General features: G+C 37.5%; 1 protein-coding gene across 4 annotated transcripts in view; it reads left to right on the plus strand.

The window, feature by feature from the left end:
- Nucleotides 1–25,293, plus strand: part of LOC132098035 (plexin A3) — a 153,616-nt gene that overhangs the window by 12,273 nt on the left and 116,050 nt on the right. For 2 of the 4 annotated variants that reach the window (XM_059504137.1, XM_059504140.1), the window contains exon 3: nt 3,734–3,916. In XM_059504137.1, the coding sequence (XP_059360120.1) occupies nt 3,734–3,916 (183 nt within the window). Of the gene's footprint in view, nt 1–3,733; nt 3,917–9,297; nt 10,045–24,795; nt 25,084–25,293 lie in introns of those variants that run through there. The other 2 variants (XM_059504138.1, XM_059504139.1) reach the window with 2 other exon arrangements.

The raw sequence follows: 25,293 nt of genomic DNA on the forward strand, positions 1-25,293 counted from the left end.
AAACAGACTTTTATGATATGGATTCGACAGCACCGCCACAAACAGTGAGTAACCCTGTCCATTAATGCCCTGTCCATTAAAGAACGCTCCCTTTTTTCGGAGCTGTCACACATCGCGAGTATATATTATCTGCATTCTTGCCCAAACTGCCGTTACAATGAATGACGCTGTTATGCTGCACAACGGAGCTCTTACTGTATTCATGTGGTGTATTAATTTGTTTGCTGTTAGTTGTGGTGAAAGCATTTTGTGAGAGAAAACGTGTTGCAATAATGACGAGATCACTGCATTCACGCGATAAGACTCTGTCTACTCAGCTTATCACTGCAGCCTTTCATGTTATGGCAAAAGATCGAAAGAATTATTATATAATCAACAAATCCACGATTCGTTAATCTCGACAGCTGTAGTATTTGAGAGGGTTCCACATGTAATACGCATTTCAAATGCAAAGATGTCAGCCAATCACAACAGTTGTCGTTTACTCGGAGTCTCACAGCAGACACGCCCCTTCAAACAGAGCATTCAAGCCAGAGGGCTATTATCAGGATATAAAAATGCTATTTATTTCTAAATTTTAAATGTAAAAATCATACTAACAATATAAGTACACCTAAGGAAACATTAAAAAGCATTTAAAGAAAAGGAAATAATCCATTTCATGGGACCTTTAATAGTGAGAACCTGAGCTTAAAATAAAGTGAGACCATTTTTTTTTTTTTAATCCTAAACATATCTTATTGACTGATTGCAATGTTATTCCAATGTTGATCCAGGAACATGTCCTCCTTGTTTAAATCATGTTGTTAAAGCATGTATTCGTACATGCGTACAGTAGGTACCCGATGGTTTCCGAGCTCACATTATAATAGACCTTTGGTCTGTTGTCTGTTTTTTTTTTTTCTCCATTGTTGCACCTGAAAAACTAATTTGTGGATGCAATACATGATTCCTATTGACCTAATTGTGACGTGTTGCAGACTTCTCAGGAATGCCGGTGTAGGGGAAACTGTCTAACATGATTACACATCTTAATCTGATGTAATGTATCTTTGATGAAAAATCTATTCAAACCAGACAGGGTGGGAAGCAATAGCTTATTATGTGAGAGATGAAGAAGGTGATGGCTAGACATCAAAATCAATACGTCTCTGACATTTTAAACCAGTCAAGTGTACCACGAACGGTCTGTTTCCGGAAGCCCTTGATGCTTCATTTATGAATCTTTAATATTTGTCTCCTGTAATTCAGTGACAAATCACACTTATGATTTGATGTTATTTATCTGCCTCTAAGATAGCTGTAGGCTTGTTCTGCAATTCGCAAGTCCTTTAAATCCTGTGTTTACATCAACTCTGTCCAAGGGTTAGGTGTTATTAATTTATTTGGGGTTAAACATCCTGTAATTTTGAAGCTAATTAGCGAACCGTAGTGATGGCGCCAAAAGGTACCATGGTACAAAACCAGTATTCTTACATGGAAGCAAAATTGCCAATTGGGGATGCATCAAGGCATGCAATTTTGATTATTTATAATCAATTATTTATAGACAATTATTATTTCTGTTAATATTCAGTGTGTTACAAAGATCAACGCAGATTCCATTGACATTCTTACAAGAAATGCTGAGCATGCATGACCAAGAAAAAAATGGCATTAAAGAAAGTTTATACTGTCAAATTTGGGGTTTTGTGCCATTATTCATGTTCATGTGTGCTTATTTGAGCAAAGCAAGTAAATGGTTGATATTTTCTTGCTAAATTATGATAATATGTAATGCTTATGCACTGGAATATTCAAAGAAATTATTTTAAATCAACTGGAAAAAACTTGCACTTAATTCATAAGCCATTTATAAGTAGCTAGTTGTTAAGACATTTGTTTTCTGCTTAAACATGACAGATGTAATGTGTATTAGTTTAGTAATTGTTTATAGTATGCAGTGGTATCATGGATATTCAGCAGTTTCTATTTCTAGGTACTGAAGCCAAAAGTTTTGTTTTGAACCCTAGTGTGCATATTGAATCATTTTGCTGCATGTCGTTTGATATGTTAGTTGTCTGGTAGTTATTTAGTGACTGTGCTTGTAAACTTAAACTTCTCCTCGCGGTACAGTAGCAATGTTTTCCCCCTCAAAAAAAATAACAGAAATCATTCACAAACTGGCTGAATTAATTTCTCCTTCTTACTTGCCTGGAGGACAAACAGACGAGAGGACAATTTGTGTCTGTGGCTGTAATTGCGCTGGGAACAATAGCACACACCTCGCGGCCCGGCTAGAGCAGATGGGGCGAAGATGGCGAGTGCCGATGACTTGTTCCTTTGGGGGTGGGGGGGGGGGGTGACTGTGGTTGTTTTTATGTGCAACAACAGGGTTCCCCATGACTGATGCAAATCTGCTCCTGATTCCAGCGCCGTGGCTGCCGGGGTATTATTATTAGCTCTTTTCCATGCACGGCAACGGCCCTCCGTCTTCTAATGAGAGCGTGCGTGTCTGCTGCAAGCTCATGCTTCATTTAATACATTTACCTTTCATATACATGCACTAAAACAAGCTGTTCCACCAGCCAACATCACCATTTCAATCACCATTCAACGGCACGTTCTAAGATGCCCATCACCTCAAAGAATTTGGGCAGAAAGTTCCAAAAAATTCAGCCGTTCCTGTTGCACCTTTATGTTAATCATAACCACTGTGAAATGTCTTGCTGTTGGAGCTGATGTCATTCATCTGCAGGCTAAGCTGACCTCTCTTTGCACTTTACTGAGGTTTTTTTATGTGCCATTGGATGCCGAGGTCCAGAGTGTTTTCCGTCGAGCACTGAGAACCTGGGAATGAGTCAATAGTTCACCTCCGGGATTAACTGGGGGACTAGGTTTGGTGCTTGATGACATCATCACTCGGCCGATTGATGTGTTGCAGATGTTAGTTAACGTAACAGATTTTTGAATAACTCTTCTGACTCTGGTTTACTTAAGGAGAAATGACATACAGTGATTTTCCTGTAATTTTTCCTCCTTTGTGTCAGTTCACAGCCATTAAAACTGGCTGAAATATTGCTTTTCAGAGATGCTCGGAGGGTAAATGGTGCCTCTTTCGGTCTGAAGTGATAAAGCACTGACCGTGAGGTAGATTGCAGGATGATGTCATGTCTCACCGGTCGGTGCAAACCGCCCCCCCGGTCTGATCCCCATGGGCTCACTTTCACAGTCTCTGTTTGGGTGGCTCTTCTCTGTCTGATCTATTAGCTGGCACTTCCTGTCTGAGATGCTGTGACTTGACGACAGCTGGAGAAAGCTGTTGTTGGGTCTTCAGGCAAAATTGAAGAGTCGTCTTTGCATTTAAGAGTTTAACCTGAAATCGGGTCCACAAATTAATTTTTACTATTCAGCATTTGTTGTTAAGGCTCCTTAAACCACCAATGAGTAATTATTTTATATTAATGAGACATGTGGACTTATTTTATTCCATTTAATTTCATTTTATTCACTAACTTCATTTTATTCACTAACTAAATTTAATATATTATGTATTCATTCCAGTTAATCATTCAGTTTAAATAAAGTATGTATTAGTTGAATTACTTATTGTTTTATTTATTTATTTTAAATTTATTTTAATCCCATTTTCAATGTAGCCTTTTGGACCTGTTTTTACACATGACTTGAGGCCTAAAACAATCTTATGAATATGAACTAATTACGCTTCATTGTTTCTCATTTTGTCCCGTAGCCCAAGCAGATTGGCGATGATTTCTGTGGCCTGGTTCTGAACCAGCCTCTTGGAGGACTGAGGGTCATTGAGGGCACTCCTCTGTTTGACGACCGCACTGACGGTATGGCATCCGTGGCAGCGTACACTTACGGAGGTCATTCGGTGGTGTTCGTGGGGACTCGCAGTGGCCACCTCAAGAAGGTAAGAACTAACCCTTCTGTGTCTTCCACTGCTGACTGTTACAAAGATATTGGGTTTTGGTTTCTTCTTGATATTGCTTGATTGGGAAGTGATATGTAGAAGATGTGGATAAGGGAGTTTGGTAATAGTTAAAATGCGTTGATGGACAAATCCATTATAATTTTTTTTCCAATCCATCTTTGATTCTTTACTTTGTCAAAGTCAATAGAGTGTGCTACAGTGTTACTTGTGTAGTGTGACGTATTTCAGAGTGAAAAAGGATATTCAGTGAGAACTTGAGACTTGCTTTCATTCAAACAGAATTGATTGATTTGTGATTTCTATGATAGATGGTTGGACTTGGAAAAGTAAGAACAGGTGACATCAGCTAAAAAGTTTTTTATTTTTTGACTTTTTCATGATTACAAAGGCAAACTTATTGAGTTATTGTTGTAGTTTAAAAAAGAATGTACAAGAACAAGAAAGTGCATTATACTAAATGGGGGCAGATTTGATTCCATGTTCATGTAAAAACTATGTATTTGACTATAACTGTTTTTGGAGCCAGTGTTTCTGATGTGGGTCAGATGAACCTAAAGTGAGTCTAAATATATTATCTTGAATTAGCCATTTGTCTGGATCTTAAAAGAATGGCGTTTTGCACATAGACTGCAACTTAAAAAAAGCACCTCATTCCAACAAGTACACAAAACAAACCACCAATAAAGCCACAGTAAAAGCAACACCTCGTGACTCCGTCATCCAGACCGGAGCAGGCAACAGCTGGGGATGTTTAAAGAATAATATGCCCACTGGTGATGAGTTTATGATGGTTCTCCACAGGAGTTACTACATTTTTCTCCCTCAAACAACAGCTTGACTCGTTCATAGCTAGCATTTCAGCCCATATATGCACACTGGATCTCAAGAGAGCCAAAACGAGAGGGTGGAGTCGTTTTTTCGGCCAGTCGTAAATAGTTCAAGCTGTGTATGAAAAGAGAGAGAGAGAGAGAGAGAGAGAGCGAAACCCAGTCGGCATTAAAGTTTAACATTACTCAGCAGCCACCCGGCCTGATGCGTGCCCTATATTAGGTCATCTTGAGGAACTTTTTATCCACGACTGCTTGAAGTTACAGTTCACTGAGAGAATTAACGGAATTAGATTAGATGTGAGGGCCGATGAAATTGCTCTGAGAAGCTGACTTGGCTCTTTCTCAGCAGACTTCATAATTAAAATGAGGTAGATGGGGAGGAAAATATGCTATGGTTTTGTGTGAGTTCGCCGTTCCAGCACCCAGCTGGAGAATATGAAAGCAAACGCATCCATTCTCCTATCGGAATGAGGGTGCTGGGGTCAGTCCTGTGGGAGGCGTCCTGTTTGGGATTATTTGTCTAAACATGTCCTGATATACCTCTGGATCGCTGCAGATCAGACTGTTTGGAAACAGGGATGCATCCGGAGATTGAATTGGAGTTCTTGGCTGACAGTCGTGCGATTGTTCGTGGTTAATAAACAGAATACACCGCTTGTGGTCGGGCTGATAATAAGCAGCTCTGTTTGTTGATGGAGATTATATGATGTTACAGAAACGCTCCATCATCCATATGGCCTTCATATTGACTGCGAGTCATAATAAACTAGGGATGCGGGGAAATCGTAATGTTTGTATTTTCTCGCAAACATTCTGTCAGGATGAAGTGGTAAATGGTTTGTGTACGAATCTGCTCGGTGTTAGGGAGAGACTTGCTTGGGGGCTGGTAGTTATGATTTCATATATGTTCTGTTTGTTCCCGCATAAACAGGAGATGTGGAGGAAGTGTGGATGGCTTTAGCTCATACTCCAATGAAAACTGAATTTTCCAGTCTAGAGTTAGATTGGATTACTGTGTTTTTAATCAAACAATGAATCATAAGAAACTAAATGTATCAGTTTTTTTTCCAACTTACTACTCAACCAGTTAAATGTTTAACATCTATTGCTGTATTTCCTGTATTTCAAAGAATTTTTGCTTCTCCACTTTTAGTAAACATGCTAGTTACTAAAACAGCTTTGCGTTTGAACATGCTAGCTTGACACAAGAAAGAAGTGTTTTTTTCCCTATGTTTCTAGTCTTTCATTGGCATATGAATAGATGATTACATATAACTCATTTAGCCACAGAAAGCATCATTTATCTCTCTGTAAACGGTCTACGAAAGGCCTGTTGTGGTGATTGTGTACAGTGGTTTTGAGAGTGTTGGTCTACCTGCTGTAATGTGGTGTAGAGAATACAGGAGAAGGCTGGGTAATTGCTCCATATCTCCCCTCGCAATGGCTTGTTTGTTTTGGCAGGAGAAAAGAGACAGCAAGCCGCTTTTCTCAAGCTGTACGGAAATCACCCATGAGTCTTTAGTGCTTCCTGTCCCTAGTTGGCAGCAAGTCGAGTCAGTCGTTTTGACTCCTGGAGTCAAAATACTGGAGAGTTTTGTTACAATCTAGTTTCTCTGAATCATCCTGCATATATGTACAGTCTTTTTTAGCATAGCTTCGGTGTTACATTTGCTAATATATAGTAATGCTAAACTTTGTCTCAAAGCTATGGTTTTCAACTGATGAGCAATGAACTGAACTGAGGAAATCAAACCAAAGTACTATCATAGAGACTTGTGATACTGTTGTCTTTTAACTCATTGGGCAGTAATGTTAAAGTAACATTTCCTAAAAGGGGCAATATTCATTCTAACCATATGAAATATATACCATAACAACATCCCTTTTTATTTCATTACCTCAGATTTATGCAGGGTAATTTTTTGATTTTGTGTACCCCCCCCACCCCCCCAACATTTTAATTTAAGAGTTATGTATGTATATATATATTTATTAAACCATAAACAGTTTTTTTAGTTTAACCATTGCATCCATTTTATGTAAAATATTTAAATATTATCACTTTATTAACACAAATTCTCACATTGTTGCTATTACCAGTGATATTTAAGAATGAAAAAAACAGGAATCCGTGCAAAGGCATTTTTAATTCCATAGGCGGTTTTTCACTTTATTATGATTTTCCATTGTATTTTAGCCTCTGCCTCCCCCTTATTTTCTAACCCTAGTGTTCCACACAAACAATCATGTTGTCTCCTTATAATGTAAAGATCTAGTTTTACATCCTGTTTGTGCAAAAACAGCGCAGCATTTGTGCCTGTGGCTTTGACTGCAGTAATCCATGCCTGGTCTATCAGGAATTCTCTCCCTCCTGTTGTACTTTTACAAGCAAGCGTTTAAACTGGTAGCCTGGCACCATTTCCGGCCGGCTGTGATATTTAGCAGCAAGTGCAAAGGCAAATGAAAATAAATACATCCAGCTATTTTCCCCTGCACCTGTGATGTTCACATGCTGGTCACAGAGCCGCGGGGCTGCCGGAGGATTCTGCAGTCTCAACCTTAGCAAAAACGTCCAGGAGATAATCTGACCGCTGGGAAATAGATGCAAGGTTGTCAGGGAATGTTTTATATGGAACACCTTTGCCGAGCCGTCAGTGTGGGTGAATGTGTGCATGTATATCATTGTGTTTCATGCACAAATGGATGTGCGTGTCTGCCACTGAATCCTTAATCGAGTGCTTTTATGTTGGTTTATTGTACGGTCTATTTAGTGGCTAAAAGGATTTCAAGGTAGATGTAGTATATCACCAAAATGGCCCTTCCTGTGCTGACCTCTCATCCTCCCGACCTTGTGTTTCCTGTATTCACAAAACGAGGAAGTCATTGGCTGTGTTTGGAATGCAGTAATAACTCTATATATACTCAATACTGCCTGCCTGCTAAAAATAGTGAAAACAGAAGGCATAATTCTACTGTAAACATTTCAAACTCTTATATGCTACATGAGTATCCATCCATGTGTTTTTCTAGGAATTTTGTAGGAATTTTTCACACATGCACCAAATTTCATTAAAAAAATGGCTAAGCTAACTGATGAAAACTTTTTCCTAGAAAATGTATGTTAAAAGTAACAACTGGAGTCACATGACTGAAAAATTCACTCAAATCATTGGCTGCTATTTACTATCAAGTTTTTAAAGCATTTTGTCTCTAAACCACATGTATTTAGTTTATTAAAATTAGATTTTTGAATATTTATTTTATTTACAATAGGGCTGCATGATAAATTGCGATCGTGGTTTTGCGCAGCTTCCCAGTGAACAACGGCTCTGTGTAGTTAATTCTGCTCCATGTGAAAGCGCGCAGGTGATGGAGATTTACAGCTGATTACAGAACCGGCTTTACTGACAAGATTCACATTAAATATTGCATGAGATTTATCGTGCAGCCCCAATTTATAATTGTTTTGTTATCTTGAACGCGTGAAATGGAAACAGAATTTAATTGTTCTTTATTCGTAATTGTATTATTGTGGCTTTCTTGCATAAATTACATTTGAAAAATGAATGGGAACAGCTAGTGTTTTCAAGTTAACTCCTGTTGAATGTTTAGTTCAGTGAGTCAAGTTATCATCATGGAAATGTAAACATTTATTTTGCTTTTTTTATGTTGTGTACAAATGTGTATTGGCAGTCTGAATCAAGAAAAGGATTATGACTGTTATTACTTCTGGTGTCGTGCTAGATCCTGTTCCACCACAGCGATCCCTGCTAATCAAAAGAGCATTTCCCAATCAATTTGCTCTATTTTGTGCTGTTAACTTGCTAACTGAAAGTACAAAGCAACATGATCAATCGCACCAAATTTTGCATCACTGCTATAATGTAATATGTAATTTAAAAGACATTACTTTGAGGAAAAGAGTATATCTTCTATGATTTCCAATCAGGCACTGATTGATTTGTCAAGAAATCGGATGGGATTCTGCTTGGTTAGGATCTTGCATGACACAAGGGTTGTTCATCATTGCATTGTGGGATACAGTATTTTCTGCAGTGCACATTTTTGCAAATGTATCCGGTCATTCTGGTTTGCCAAGCACACAGAGACATCCCATATTCATGTGTGAAGTAGCATGCTAGTGTACTATTGCAAATGAAATTCAGCAATTTTGAAATGAAGAAACGGATTCTATTACACATGCCGCCTGTGATTCGGTGTGATCATGTTTATGTTTTATAAAGCTAAATATGCCAGGGTGAAAATTCTCATTCTGCACCCAGTCTTAGACGTATGATACATGATTGAATCCGGCAGATTAGTGTCCCTGTCGCAGTGTTCAAATTGATTAATGCCTGTTAAAAAGCGTCAAATCCCTGTGCTTCACCGCAACCGTGTGCCCAGCTCACACAATAACGCCGCTTTTCTTATGAGCACCATCAACTGAGTCGCTGTAATCCTCATAATCATGCATGAGCTGCGAGTATTTTAATTTCTTCTTCATCATCATCTGTGTTTTTTTCCCCTCAGCTTTTATATTTCGCCATGTTAGCATCTTGTCTCGAGCAGATGGAAGCTTCAGAAAGCAGTCTGAGTGGAACGTGTCTGAAAGGTGAAAACTGACCACTCCATCGGCCATTTTGTGGCTCATTTTGGCTCTATTCAAATCCAAGCGCGATTGAGATGGAAATTGGAACTAATTTAGTGGCGTAAATCAGCAGAAGAGCACGGCGTGGGTGTGGAAATGGCCGGGAGGCTGATTTACGAGCGGCTCGGCCCTCAGCCACGTTTGATCATGGCTAAATCTGTTTGCCGTAAATCCGCTGTCTCGGAACGAGGTGGGTAGGGATGCATCGTATCTCCGCTGGAGCATCGACCTGCGATGCATTACAAGCGCTTGATAACAGCCCCGTGTCATTAAGAACGAAGCCGGGAGAGTGTTGGAGTCTTGCTCAACTCCTTTAATTAGACGACTGTGTTCTACCTGGGTAACAGATGTGTTGCTCTCCTCTGTGGAGCGGTGACAGACAGAAGCCGCTAGATGATTTCTCGCCACCGCTGAGCACTCATGTTGACGTGTTAGGACCATCTGAGCACTTGCTAAATTTACTGCTATTCAATTTTTGATGCAGCTTTTTAGGGCATCTTAAGTAACTTCACTTGCATTTAGCAGATCATCAATTAATATAAACCTTCCTTAAGATCTGATGTAGGACGCTGGCATTTCTGAAGGCCTACTATAAGATGGATGTTTTGTCTTGTTGCAAAAATGGCAGATTTATGAAAGAATAGTTTAATGTGATTTATTATTAATAATAAATGTAATTTCTTTATTGAATACAGTTTTATTTTAGAAGCTTTTATTTATGTCATTGAATAGTATTTATTAATAAAAATAATGGTTTTGTATAAAATATAAGAAAAATAAGTAAATAAGTCACCTGGGGCCATGCGTTACAGTGATTTTATTTGACCGTTTAAGGGAATTTGAACTGTACTCAACAATTATTTGTCACAAGTCATTGTAATTGGAATATTTCTTTTAATGTCTGATACTGTAAATATTCGCCGTTGATTTTTCTCTGTACAAAGCTGTTTTGCATGTGGGGATGGTTCTTTTTCTACTCCTTTTTTTATTTTATTTTGTGGTGCAGACTTCTTCTAATTAATGATCTTTAAAATGTTTAGATTGAGTCTGTTGATTTCAAGTCTTTTACCTAGCCAAAAATGTCATAGAAATTTATTAGAATTTATTGGATTTATTAGAAACCACTGTTTAATTTTGACATTTTGTCTTCTTCAGCCCTAAAGTCCCATAAACATCAGGCTCTGTTGGGCCCGGTTCAGCCGTGTGGATTGTGCTTTATCTGAGTCAGTGTTAAACTGTAATTGTGTCTTGCATTATAATACTGTACTGTCTGCATCACATCCAAGCATGAGGTAAACCTTCACTTTTAGACTAACTTACATTGGCTGCTTTTGATCTCAGTGTGATTTAGGATGGGATTCTGGTTCAGTGTATGTAATGGAAACTTAAATCAATAAACGTGGTTCAAGTGCCTCAGCCTATAAATACAAATTTAGACTTTCATAAAAGAGCTAACGGGTAAATCTTCCTGCTATAGCCACATGAAACGCTTCTTGCGAGCTGTCAGTGAAGACATTTGGATTTATGTGTTTCTGACTACAGTGATTTTATAATGGCACTACTATACCATACTATACAACTTGATGGGTGGTTGTTGTTGTACAGTACATTTCATATTCCCATCATTTATGTCTTAATGTATTGGATAGGATTTTAAATGATTAGTTATTGATTATAATAAGTATAATAATAATGATAATACAATTATTTAAAAATTATGTAAAATCATTTAGAACAATTATATTATAATTATACTATATTACAATAATAATAATAAAAATTATTATTATTATTATAGTACACAAATAATTATTTAATGCCATATAATAATAATAATAATTATAAATTACTAAAACTAAAAGGAAATAAAAATAAATAAAACAAGTAACTTAAAATAGATTAACTATCGATTAATATTAAATGTTGTTAAATATTAATACAAGTTGCAAAAGAATAAAATTGCTAAAAATTAACTGAAATTTAAAAGAAAATATAAAAATAAAGCTAATTTAAATATCATCAAATACTATAATAGTAGATAAATAGTACTAAAATTACAGGTTTTTTAAAAATAACTCCGTTTTTAGTAGCAGTTTTTTGAAGATTGAAATCAAATCAGTTTTTATAACCGAATAAAAATTAAGTGGTGTAAATTTTAAATAACTCCCTATTGTTGCCATGTTTGTCACATCCTTGGTGGTATTTTTATTTTTTTATTAAATAATGTATTGAGAAATATTCTTTTTTTTTTTCTTTTTTTTTTAAGGAATATTGTTTTGATTTATAATCAGTTGATCAGATTCTGGGTCCTCAATGTTACTTTCCTCCCTGTTAGTATTTAGTGTAAAACCTAAATTCTCTCTTCTTTAATGACATCATCGTCCTGAAGATGACATCATCAGGTGCTTTAGCGCAGGAATGACCCAGATGCTCTGCGTTCAGCATCATCTGGCCAGGTGTATGTCCACACATGGGCAGTAATCACTTTACCACAGCACCCGGCTGTCACAGGTACAAGCTAATGAACAGCAGTGCTTATATGTGTAGTATTGTAGGATTAGTCCGGCCGAGCCACCTGCCGTGCAGACACGGCTCTTATCTCACGCCTCGTGTCATAATTTAATGGGAGGCTTGATAATTTCATTAAAGGTCAAGACAGACGCATCTCATAAATGGAAGCGGGGTGTTTAGGAGGGCAGCTCTTAAGCACCTGTCTGGGGCCCTGGGCAAGTGCCCGACTATCTGTGATTCAGGAACTGTGTCGACTAGAAATGGGCGGGATGAACAAAATCTTATTTCACGCTGTGAGTCATTTTGTTTCACGCTAACGGTGTGTGTCACTATGCTGGAAATTCAACACAAAATTGGTTTAGATATTAAATAACCCTGTGGCAATGCCTGTTATGGGTAAACCAGTAAAGGCATTTTCTTTTTTTTCCTTTTTTTTTTTTTTTTTTTTTTTTTGAACTACATATATACACACACACACACACACACACACCAATTTAATGTCTTTTTAATAAAAATATTAATCTTTCTCTATTTTTTATTTATTATGATTTTTTTTATTAGGTTTAAAAAACAACAACTTTGAGCAGCAGTGAAGAAATATAATTATACAGTATAATAATTATATAGACATTGTGTAATATAGTACAAAATAATAAGATATTGTGCTTTAGCTTTTAGACCATTTGCATTGTAAAATGAGGTAAAAATAAGTCATGTCTTTAACCCTCTAATACCCAAATATAGAAAAAAATTTGCAAATTTTTTTTGACCTCTCAGATATTGTTTTAGAAGGCCTCTGATGTAGAAATTACATTTGTTTAAATTTTTTTTACATTTTTGTGCGATTTTAAGGAAATGTTGAAATATTGCAACATTTGTCCTTTAGGAGCAGAATTTCTGTATTTGTACTCACTTTGTCTGAACCGATATACAGAGCATTTAAGCATTAATTTGCAGGGTTGATTGCTTACTTAACAGTATATATCAGTATATATATATCAGTATATTATATTATATTAGTGTTATATATATCAGTATATAACAGTATATATCAGTATATATGCTTGTTGCATCCTTTCGAGATGCAGAATCAAATATATAAATATTCTTTTGTTCTGTATGTCTTATGTGAGTGTCCTTTAGGAAAGAGGTCCTTTTGGGTTCCAGATGAATCCAAAACCTGCCTTATTGCATTATTTAGGACTTCCTATGTAGTACACCAATTAGCAGACAGCCATCATTCCCCCCAACCCTTGTGTAGACGTGCCTCACTTTTCATCACTACCATAGAGGAAGCTCCCATTGGGATTCTATTGACAGTTTTTCCGGCTAAACTTTGACACAGAATAAAGTGTTGTGTTTCAGTCTGCCTGCTAGCAGCTCAACACTTTTTATCATTCAGTTCCCATTCCGTCATCTCTCAATTTCCGCCTGGCCTCACCTCCGTGCCGCTGCTAACCTTGGAGCTGCGTGCTTAAAATGAGCCATAAGATTTGCCATTTGTTTCTCCTCCTCGAGCTACACGCAACCTCCGTGCTATTTATTGCACAGCCGCTGCCCAGGAGGAAACGACCCTTCCATCTGAGTAAAGATGCATTAAAACGACTAATAAACCCCGTAGCATGTCGCCGTATAGATTTAAATCCATATTTGCTAGCGAAAGGACTCTTGATATCGGACGCTAATGTTATTTTGTTAAGTGCCGATCGGATATACTCCCTTTGCTTATGAATTCACCGTAGACTTCACGCTATAAGATTACACCGAGAGTGGCTGTTGTGGTTTTGGCCAGACTGAGAGCAAATGTCTCTTCCAAACAAGCCGTCTGATTTAAGATAGCGCTAGTTTGCAGACGGCTGAATGCTTTGTCTTTCCTGCTAAAGAGATAAGTGGAAAGGGGTCTCCGAAAACTCCCCGTACAAATAGTCGTCTTGTCACATGATTAGAGACGAGTTATTAAATAAAGGATTTCACAAAGGAGAGCTCTGTGGATGACCTGCGTGGTACGATCACACACACTGCTCTTATTCTCTCAGTCACTAGCTCCTTTCACTTCCCATCTGATTCTGTGAAGGAAACAGCCACAAAACACTGATACCTGCTCAAATACTGGAGCAAATGTTTGGTGCTGGATAACGAATGCTTTAAAAACTGTTTCTGGGTGCGTTTCTTTTGTTTCTGAACGACATGTTACGATATGTGAACTTAAACAAACAGAAGTTGCAGGTTGTGGTGTTTTTGTTTACACAGGTTGCGCATCCATCTGCTGCGTCGTGGTTTTTGGCTTCACAGATGTTCTTTGTTGTCCTGTTGTTGTTGCGCAGGATTTTTTTTTTTTTTTTTTTTAAGTCCTATGAATAAAATTGTATTCTTTTAGAAGGGGTCATGCAAGACCTGGAAATATGAAAAGCTAAAAAATTTGTTTTAAACATTACTCTTTTGCAGGGTTCCAATTAAATATTTCTGATAGCAATATTAAGGGGGTTGAAGCGCATTATGCTGAATTTTTTATAAATGTATAATTAAGTAATTAATATGAAGAATTTTCTTTGTTTAGATCAGTTAATTTGACTAATAAATGTATATGTATATGTATATGTAACCCCGTCTTAATTTGCTGGGGGATATTTGTAGCAATAGCCAAAAACACATTGCATGGGTCAAAATGCCAAAAATCTTTGAGATATTAAGTAAAGATCATGTTCCATGAAGATATTTTGTAAATTAATCATAAATATGTCAAATATATATAAATCCTAAATATATCAAAACTTAATTTTTGATTAGTAATATGCAACTTTAAAGGTGATTTTCTTAATATTTAGTTTTTTTTTTTTTTGTACCCTCAGATTCCAGATTTTCAAATAGTTGTTTCTCGGCCATAACGGTATCTCTGTATCATAACATACCATACAACAATGGAAAGTGTATTTATTCTGCTTTCAGATGATGTATAAATCTCAATTTCACAAAATTGACCCTAATGACTGATTTTGTGGACCAGGGTCTCTCTCTCTCACACACACACACACACACATTATATTTACTTTATCTTATTTTAGATTTAATGCAAAATAATTTTTACATTAAAAAGGTTTGTTTCTAAATTAGTTTTATGAGCTTATATTTTTGTTTTACACAGTTCTTTGTGAAATAGTTTTTTTGTGGCCTCTATAAAACCATTCTTAAAAATATTTATCCAGTTATCCAAAGTTATGGAAAATCATTGTTCAAAAGGTTTAGGAGCTGTTTACATACAGTCAGCCGCTTTACATTAAGCAGTTCTCCTTGTGTCTCATGTCAGGACGACAGCAGTTTGGCCTTTCCGGCATCCGCATGTGCAGGTTGGAAATCTGGGTTGTTTACGCTTTTCCCTTTCCCTCTGTGTTGATAGAAGCTTTTCTGCCTGTCTGGCATGCCAATAATGGAAAGCAATCCGCTGTGAGTATTTAGATATGGATATGGTTTGTCCAGTGTAATTAGCTTTGGCCAACTCAGGGGATCAAATCTGAGGCCGTAAAATAACTAGAAGAGACAGATGGCGGAAAGACGCGCCACTCCGCTCTGCCCCCGTTCGACAGCAGCCTCATCCAATTCCGTCTTGGATGACCACAGCAGAACCTTTATTTGAACAGCAAACAGGAAAACGCTTAGATGTAAATATGCTTTAGCGAGCCTAGAGAAAACAATTCACTAAATAACCCGCCGACAAAAACAAAGTGAGTCTCCATGTCGCATTTCACATTTATTCCGACAGAGGCCCTTTCAGAGGAGCAGACATGAATATCATAAATGTGTTTGCTGGAAATATATAATTCTGTATTCTTTGTATCAAATTTTCAGCTTCCAAATGCATTGGTCACAGAGGCAGCCAGACTCAGTGGCTTTTCTGAGGTAAAAAGCGCAACGGATTCCAGATTCTGAATTTCCAGTGCTAAATATTACCCTGACTTTTAACAGAGAGCGTGAGATGGGTTTCAAAAAAGGTGAGAGAAAGAATCCGCGATGTGAACTAAGCTGAACGTTTGGCCGGGATGTGTTTGCTCTCGGGGGAAGGCACTTCTCCTCCATTTTGTTGGGCTGGAGAGCAGCGCTCCTGCCTGATGTTTGCTGTCAGGGCTGGAGAACTGTGGGACTCGTATCTGAGGAGCGCAGTGTCGCAAGGGAGCTAGTGAAAGTGGATTTTTTCATACTGCGTGTCAGAGCCAGGCACCTGGAACTAGGTCATTTCTCCAGGAAGAGGCAGGAGTGAGAGGAGACTGAGAGATTGAGATGGAGGGAGGCGGTGGAAACTCTGTAGCGCCTGCTAAAGTTACACTGGATCACTGCAGCTGACACCTTCAGTTGATCTTTCACAACAGATGATGTGCAGACAGGAGCGATATAAATATTTATGTGTTCTGTCTCATTCACTTAACTGTATTATGGATGCTGGCCGCACACACAAGTTGACATAACGTCGCCTAATACTAAAATGTTATTGTGCACAACAGTGTAAGTTATTTTATTTAACAGTTTGGTAATGCTTTATTTTAAGGACCAGTTTTTACTAGGGATGTAATGATTAACTGGTAGCCGGTTGAAAATCGATTCATATATGTCACGATTCAAATTGGTTGAGATGCCAAACTAATCGCGATGCAATTAGAGTATGAGTTTATATGAATGTATCTTTAGAAAAGTTTGTGGTATTTTCTTTTCATCTAGCCTCTGAATGATGAATATTAAAGTAGTTTTCATTAGTGCAGCTCTGCTTTGTTTACAGCGGTTACCCAGGAAACACTATATCATTGCTGGTCATAAGCGCCACCTGCTGGCAGAGAGTGAATCTGCGTCTCATTCTGCTCATCTGCTGTTTCGTTCAGATGTTTTATGTAGTATAGTTCCACAAAACTAAATTCAGACCGTTCTGTTTTTGCTTCAAATTGTGACTTATGACTTATTTTGATTAAAAACTATTCATGCGGCATGTATTTCAAGATAATTGAGCACTGACGCCTGTTTCACACCTAATCCGTCTGCAGTGCGTATGCGTTGCATATTCTTTTACTTAAATGATTTGATATCAAAATAATGGACAAATGTTTTGTTTTGTGGCTTAAACAGCCGCGGATCAGTAGCGGACAGCAAACACGTCCTGTCTGAAAGCACATTGAGTCCGTGCTGCTTCAGCACCACAATGGACATTAATGCACAGTAACGCAATTGACAGTAACGCACACGGACTGCATACGCACTGCAGACGGATTATTTGTGAAACAGACGTGAGTATTAAAAACACTTTTTTTATAACTAAAAAATTTGAGAATTTAAGGATATTGCTCAACATTTTTCATATTTTATTTCATTTATTTTTGGTTTTAATATATATTTACATTACTTTTTTATTTGTTTTAAAATTCAAATGTGAATTTGGGCACTTTAATGCAAGAGACATTTTTATTTGACGAGTGGAACAAAAGCTTATACTGTATGATCCCGATAAAGTCATTTTTATAAGTATTTATAATTATAACATATATTGTTATACAGCTTTTATTTTTGTTTTGGAGAGTAGCCTTAGAATCTCAGCAGCTCATCTGTTAGTATCTATTTAAAGTCTCTCTGTCAAAACCACAAGCAAATAATTTATGTCCCAGCACCACCCTCTTTCACCACGTTTAGTCATCTAAGAGAATTACAGATTGAGAAAGACATTAAGAGAAAACGGGCAAGAAATACATCCTTGCATGGAAAACCTTTATGGAAATTGATTGCTTTTGATAATCTTATGGGAATTAGAACTGGAAAATTACTCTCTGTCAAACGATGCAGACTTGTTAACACTTTGAGGCATTATGTCTTGTATTGCACTCTAATTATATGATTATGGGACATTGTTCACTGTATTGTCTTGCACGAAGTGGAAGGCAGGAAAAGCTTCTCAACAGAGCATAATACTGCGCAGTGACAGGCCGCACAAAGGCTGAGTCTTTTCCTTTGCCTTCATTAAAAGCAGTCGAATAAAACCTGCTTAATGACCTTGTTCTCGTTTGCCCTGTTTATGAACTGGTATGAACCCTTAGCAAAGTTTTTATATATACGATTTTATAGAAATGTGTATATGTGTATATTTTTATTTTGGGTTTTAAACATTGACCTTCAAATGTTGTATAACATGAGGTAGATAAGATTTTCAGTTTATGTAAATGTTTTGATTATTTGGAATATAGATTATTTTGCCGTAGCATTTTAATCAAGCGCTTTATAAGTTTAACCTACAATCTTCATTATGATGCTTAATTAACAAAGATAATTATACAGCCTTTTTAACAAAATGCATTTTAAAATATCTGAAGAAGGAGATGCTGTCTGAAATTGTTTTTTTTTAAGCAAACATTTTTAGTTTTTATCTGGAAATAATTTAATTTGAAATTGTGCCATTTTAATCACATTTAGTCCCATTTTAATATGATTTTGAAATAGTTGTTTCCTCTACGTTTTAAGTACAACCCATTATCAAAAGTCAATTGTGAGGCTGTCGGATTTTGATATACTTAAAAAAGCTTTCTCAAGGACTTTGTGTGAGCAAGATTTCATCCATCCAAAATTGGAAAGAAATGAATAAACCGAATCAGTCAGTCAGGCACGCTCATTTTCTCCAGATGCGACCGTGCTCGTCTTGCCAGCTGTATTTGGTGGCTGTGCCTCGTTTGTGGCTATATTGAAATCCATGTTGAGTGACAATGACTTCCTTCCCCCGAAAGAGAATTAATTACTCTAACTGTGCTCTCGCGCTTTCCGAGGTGTTTAGCATCGGCGGTGCCAGGAAGTGACGGATGCCGTCGTGATTGTCTCCCTAGATGGATTTGTAAATGAATTGTGCTTGTTTTCAATAGCATGCCTATGAATGGCAGTTTGAACCGTATAGCTGAGCATCCCTCGAGTCAAGTCGTAATAATAGATGTTTTGTATCCCCCACCAGCAAAACACAAAGTGTACGTTTAACGTGAGTAAAAATATTTCAGAACATGGGCAGAACAGATATCGGTGCATGTGCCATTAGCGAATTTTGAGCATCTTCGCTTCTCCTTTGGCGCCCATTCAAACTCTTAATGACTTTTGCAGACAAACTCAAGTCGTACTTAATCAAACAGAGTTGTTATTCCTGTTCTGTTGAACTGAGATTCTGAACTATTGTTTACTGACTAGCTTTTGCTGGCATTGGTCCCTGTACCAACTACTTGTGGGCTTTTATCTGAGCTGACCAGATTTCGTGTGCGCAAGTGCATGGGGACATCATCGCCGCCACCCGGTCACGTGGCCTCTTGTGTTTGCCAGTGCCTTAATTGTTTATTTACTCACATGTCGTCATGTTTAACTTTCCTTTTTAACTCTGAGCGTTATTTTCAAGTTGCCAGTCAAATCGTTCTCTTGTTTTAGTAAATGGTGGCCACATTGTGCTAATTTGTTCCCGCAGAAAATTTTGCACATTTCAGTAAATCATGGCCATGTTGTGCCAATTTGTTCCCTCGTCTTAGTAAATCGTAGCCACCAAAGATGAGGGAACTAAGATGTTCCCTCATCTTAGTAATCAATGGTTTGATTACGATTCAGAGGGCTTTGATGCGATGATTAAACGTTTATTTTTTCTGTAAAGATTTTCTTTATTTCCTCAATGTGTGACTATTGCAGCTAAGTATTTGTAATGATCAATAATAAATTTACTTGAAATATTTTTTATTAATAAAACAAATGGAAGTGATGGAAGTCATCTGGAAGTTTACATTTGCCAGCAAATGTCCCAGCATTGCAAAGAAATGACAGGAAAAGAAATGTGTGCCTGTAGCAGCATACCTGTAGTAATGAACAAAGACATGTTCTGAATCACTAACAAAAATAATAGATCATGTGTCTGACATGCAGCCACAGACTGTCCAGCCGCTTCACTTCATCACTAAAGAGTTCCGTCTTTTGCATTCTGTCAATACTACATTATCAATTAACCTTTAGAAAATCTATTTTTGACATTTGTGAATCATTTCACAATCACCCACATCGCTGACTTCGTTGACTTGATTGCAAATGATTGCAAAGATACTTTTTAAACTGAACTGAGCTGGATGATGAAATCAATGAATTCAATGATGAACTGCCTTTAACTGTCATTTTGCATTATTGACACACTGTTTTCCTAATTAATATTGTTCAGTTGCTTTGACAAAATCTGTTTTGTTTAAAGTGCTATATAAATAAAGGTGATTTGACTAGACATCGCGAACATTTTTCTCGTGTTTGGTGATCATGTTAACTTAGTTGAGTGAAGACAATATATATCTACTGTACTCAATAGTGATGCACCGAAATGAAAATTCTGCGCCGAAACCGAAAATTTAGGATGCACTTGGCCGAAAACCGAAACTGAAGCCGAAAATGGCTTCTTTTAAAAACGTATATATATATTGCTTGGATTTAATGGATCTGAATTGAAAAATCACAATATAATAATCAAACATTTATTAACAGTTACATAACAAAACATAAAATATTTTTTACAATAAATATAAATAATAATTATTATTCAAGTTTTATGTTCCATCAAATAAAATAGTTTTTTAAAAATTGTGCAAAAAAATCCACAATTTTGGAGATTTTTGCAGAACAAATGTTACATATTGCAACTTTGGTGTCCTCTCGTATAGGGCTGTCACTTTTGTGAAAAAAAAAATCCTGTTCGATTTTTGAGACATAGGCAAAGTGTTCATTGAATCGTTAGTAAATTGCCTATATTTGGCGTTGATCCGTTTTTCAACGCCAAATATAGGCAAATCCACCGACAACTAAACAGGCATTAGGGCGAACGTAAAGAGGGCGCTTGAGACGCGCACAAGTCAGCAATGTGGACTGCCATAACATCAATGAAAAACATTACTGAAGGCTACATTGATATTATGCACTAATAGGCTCTGTGTGTGTGTGTGTGTGTGTGTGTGTGTGTGTGTCAGAACCTGCAGTTGCTGTGTGACGCGCGTTCGCTGCGAGCGTATAGTGACGAGCTGGACGCGCTTCGAGAGAAGGCCGTTAAAATCGATTCCCTGTTTTCGAAACTTGTGTTGGTTGGGCCGATCGATTGTGCAGCTTTTGTGACAAGCTTTTTTTGATTGTGACAGCCCTTTGACATGCTTAATCTTTGATAGGCAGACGCGTGATAACAGCTCGACCGCGAGTGAAACCTAAGGGCTTGCGCACGGATGGGAGGGGCGGGTGACATTCATTTTCGGTTTACGTTTTCGGCTGTTTTTTTTTATTTCGGCCCGAAACCGATAATGCCATTTCGGCCGAAAATTTTCGGCGGCCGAAATTTCGGTGCACCCCTAGTACTCAATCTTCTACTTCACTTATTTTTGGATCCTGAAGCTCTGTACTGTTTATACTACCTGCGACAGCGCCCCCTACCATATTATACTATACTATTATATTGTAATACCGTATAGCAGTGAAAACGTTGATCGCTTAACTTGGCAGTGTTAGGAAAGGATTGTGTAAAAATAAAAAATAATGTCAATGAAGTATGACCTTGTGCCTTTTAATTGTACGATTTCATGGGAAAGTTTCAATCGAACCATAGAAGAGTTCTTTGTTGTGATGTGTTCTGATTTGCAGATGTCACGGATAAAAGTGATGCAGTTCTCGCTATGGTTGGCCGATTGTTTGGCATTTCTTCAAATGGTAATTACTGATTGTTAGTTATGGTTTGTTTTGAGGCGATGTGGCAGATGTGGTGATGTTCCACTCTCACTCTCAGATGGGCTATAAACAGCATCATATAGTGTATGACTCTCTCTCTTCTGGTTTTTCCCCCCATCATCCCAGAGTTTAATCAGGCTTGACTGACTGGCACTCCCTGAGAGTGCATTCCCAGGCACCACTTCCCTAAGGAGGAAGCCATCAGTCCACCCAACCCCCTCTTTCTCATCTCCGTCTCGCACAAACGGGCACCCGCCACCGCGCCTATAGATGTGAGGTATTCATAAGTTCATCTGTCGTTTGTGATGATGATGGTGTGCCTGTGCTGTTCATCATATTCAAAATATAGTGTGTGATCTCACTGCCCAGGGTGCATTCACACAGGACATGCTCTTGCTTTCTGCTGGACCATTTTTTTGGTTGTTAATCTATATAAAAATTTCATAGACAAATGTATTATCCTTTCCCACCATTGTTAGCTCTTGTCTTGATATATTTTCAGCATTTCACATCAAGAGCATAATATTTTAAGATACCAATGCAAGCTAAAAATAGTCATCCAGCAAAACAATGTCTGTTTGAAAATAATGGAGCTATCAGATGAATTTAGGGCATGATAAATACATTTGCATAAGCGTTTTGAGTGAGAATACACAATATATTGCGCGATATAAGACATTATTTTGATTGATTACAATCTGATAATACTAGGTATTTTATAGTGAATGCTCAATTCCGCTACTGTTGCTTTTAGGGGCAAAAATATATAACCTACTAAAATTTCATCTTTAGAAATATTTGTGTAGAATTGTATATTCAAGTTGATGGTACAGACCATTCAAATAGACGTCTCACAACATGAGGTTGTAGAAGTCTGTCTGAGAGCATGTCAATTGAGGTGAGAGACTGCAGACAGGACCGCCGTGTGACTTGTAAAGCTGTTAACATGACGGCATGTTTGTTTTCCATCACCGGCGTGTTGTCGAGGCACTCAGACATAGTCCTTCCTGAAGTGTTTGTGTTGCTTCCAGAAGGTTGTTTTAAGCGGCCTTGAGTGTGCTAGCGTGATCTTTTACAGCCACAGGGTTTGCATACTGGAGCTGGGGAGCAGATGTATCAACGAACACATGTCAGTATGTCAGTGGATCAGAGTCTGCTACTCTTCACTGTGGAAATGTTTCACAGTCGTCCCAGACAGTTCTTAAATTATCCGTCCTCCTAACCTAAACAACCTAACCTTATCAGTGGAATGTTCAAGCTGTAAAAATGGAATTTGTGAACGACGAACTGAAGGACTTATAAAAATAGTATTGCCGCAATAGCATGTAGCTTGCAAGTGATTCCATTGTGATGTCATTACATTTTATTGACACACTTTATTTGCTTTTTAACACTGTCACAATGTATTTGCTTCTATTTTAGAACACTTGATTGATTGACTGTCTAATTAAAATAACAAAATACAGCAGTCGCACATGGGACAAAAAGTGCAATGCAAATCATGTAGGACTCTATTCACCCCAGTAACCATATTTTCACTTTGCTGCCATCTGGTAAGGGCTTCCGTAGCCTGATGGCAAAAACTGGGAGACTCAGGAGGAGTTTCTTCCCCCAGGCCATCAGGCTCCTAAACTCAAAACCAGCCTCTTAACATCTACATGTCTCCACTTAATATTCACTTTATCAGTAAGATCTTCATCATTCACTACCTCACATAGACACACTGACAGTGTCAACCTGCTTGCACATTTGCCTCTTGTACATACCTGTGTATCTTAGTATTTAAGACTACAGTATAATGCACATATGCACATTGTACATCCCTGTGTATCTTAATATTTAAGACTACAGTTTACTTTCATGCACATTATTTTGCGTTATATATTTAATTCTACAATATGCATCTTTTTTTATATTTTATTCTTATATTTTTGTTTACTTTTATTTCATTCTTTCATAGCTATATTTATGTATATTTTCATCTGTGTTGTTTTCTTTAATAATTGCACTGTCCATGGAGCGGACCTGACTCACATTTCACTGCTGGTTATATATGCTCTATATAATAGTGTATATGACGAATAAAAATCTTGAATCTTGAATCTGCGTGGCATCTAGGAAAACTAACAGATCTAAAACAGTTTATTTATTCAGCAAACATGCAAAAGTTCCCTTTAGGGATGAACAAACGCGTCAGTGAGTTTAAAGTTCAGTGTTTGGAAAAACAGAGCAAAACGATGAGAAAAAGCATGTTATATTGTAGCTCTCTAAGTTATTTAATGAAAACTTTGAGTGGAAACTGGCACAGCCCAGAAAAACTATGGGTTTGGACATCTGCCAATAACCGATTGTTCTAGCAATCGACTAAAGGCACAGATTAATGGGCAACACTATTCAGTCTGTATTCTCGACCTCTAGTTTAATCAACTATCCATGCCAATTAATCGGTAAACTAACCAACACAATTCTGGACCTCTAGTTTAATTGATTATTGTGATGATTAATAGCAAAAACAAATCTATACAATTCCCAACCTCTAGTGTAATCGACCATGAGTGCTGATTAATCGCCCAAACTAATCGAAACAATTCTCAACCTCTATTATAATCGGCTATTGTGCCGATTAATCAGCAAAACTGATCAATGTGAATTCTTGACCTGGGGCTATATGGTTTCTAATATGTGTTTTTAAGAGTTTTTAGAATGTTGCTTTGTGGTTGCTAAAGTGAAATTTTTGTAGAATGTTACTATATGGTTGCTTAGGGGTTCCGAGTACCATTTTATAATGTTGCTAAGATGTTCTGAGTGGCTTTTAGCCCATAGATATGTGGGTTGGTAAGGTATTATAAGTGTTTTGATCATGTTGCTATGTGGTTGCTTGATGTTCACGTACTGATCAAATTCAGTATTTTCTATAATATCCTGGTCCCTAATTCAAGTTAAATGTTTGTCCATTTAAAATGTCAATTGCTTTTTAAATGAAGCTGCTCTTCAGAACATGCTTTTCTTTCAAGTGCACATTTTCTCAGGTTTGGTTGGCCATATATCCAGTTCAGAATTCAACAAAAGCATGAAATGACTCTGTTTCTATATTTTGACATTTGAAACACCTTCCTTCCATCACGTCGTGTTTCTGATTACAGACTAGTGTGAATTCTGCATGCTTCACCAAATACAGTTACCGCCCTTCCTCCCCCTGATCCCATCCCCATCCACCACCAGCCGCCCTCAGGATTGACTTACCCCAGGAGCGCTGCCTCACGCTGCAGACATTTACAGTTCCCCTGAGCCCCACTGCCCCATGCACCTTCTCTCCTCTCCATCTTGATGGAGTGATCGAGGGTCTGGAATCCACACTGACCCTCACAAAAGGCCAGGTCGACATTATAAAGAGGAAGGAAACTAATAAAAATCAGACAAAAATATCAAAGGAAAATTAAACACGTCACAGCCGGACCTTAAGTGAAAGGGGGGAAAAAATTACGAAAATCGAGGGGGAATAAATTAAGAAATATATTTAGCCATTTTACAGGGGGTTTTTTTTGTCCCCACTAGACACTATTTCAACATTAGTGATAATTAAATAATTTAATTAATGTAATTATTTTTATATAATGACAATAATAATAAACAAACCACAC

This window comes from Carassius carassius, chromosome 21, assembly GCF_963082965.1.
Source record: "Carassius carassius chromosome 21, fCarCar2.1, whole genome shotgun sequence".
NCBI lineage: Eukaryota > Metazoa > Chordata > Actinopteri > Cypriniformes > Cyprinidae > Carassius > Carassius carassius.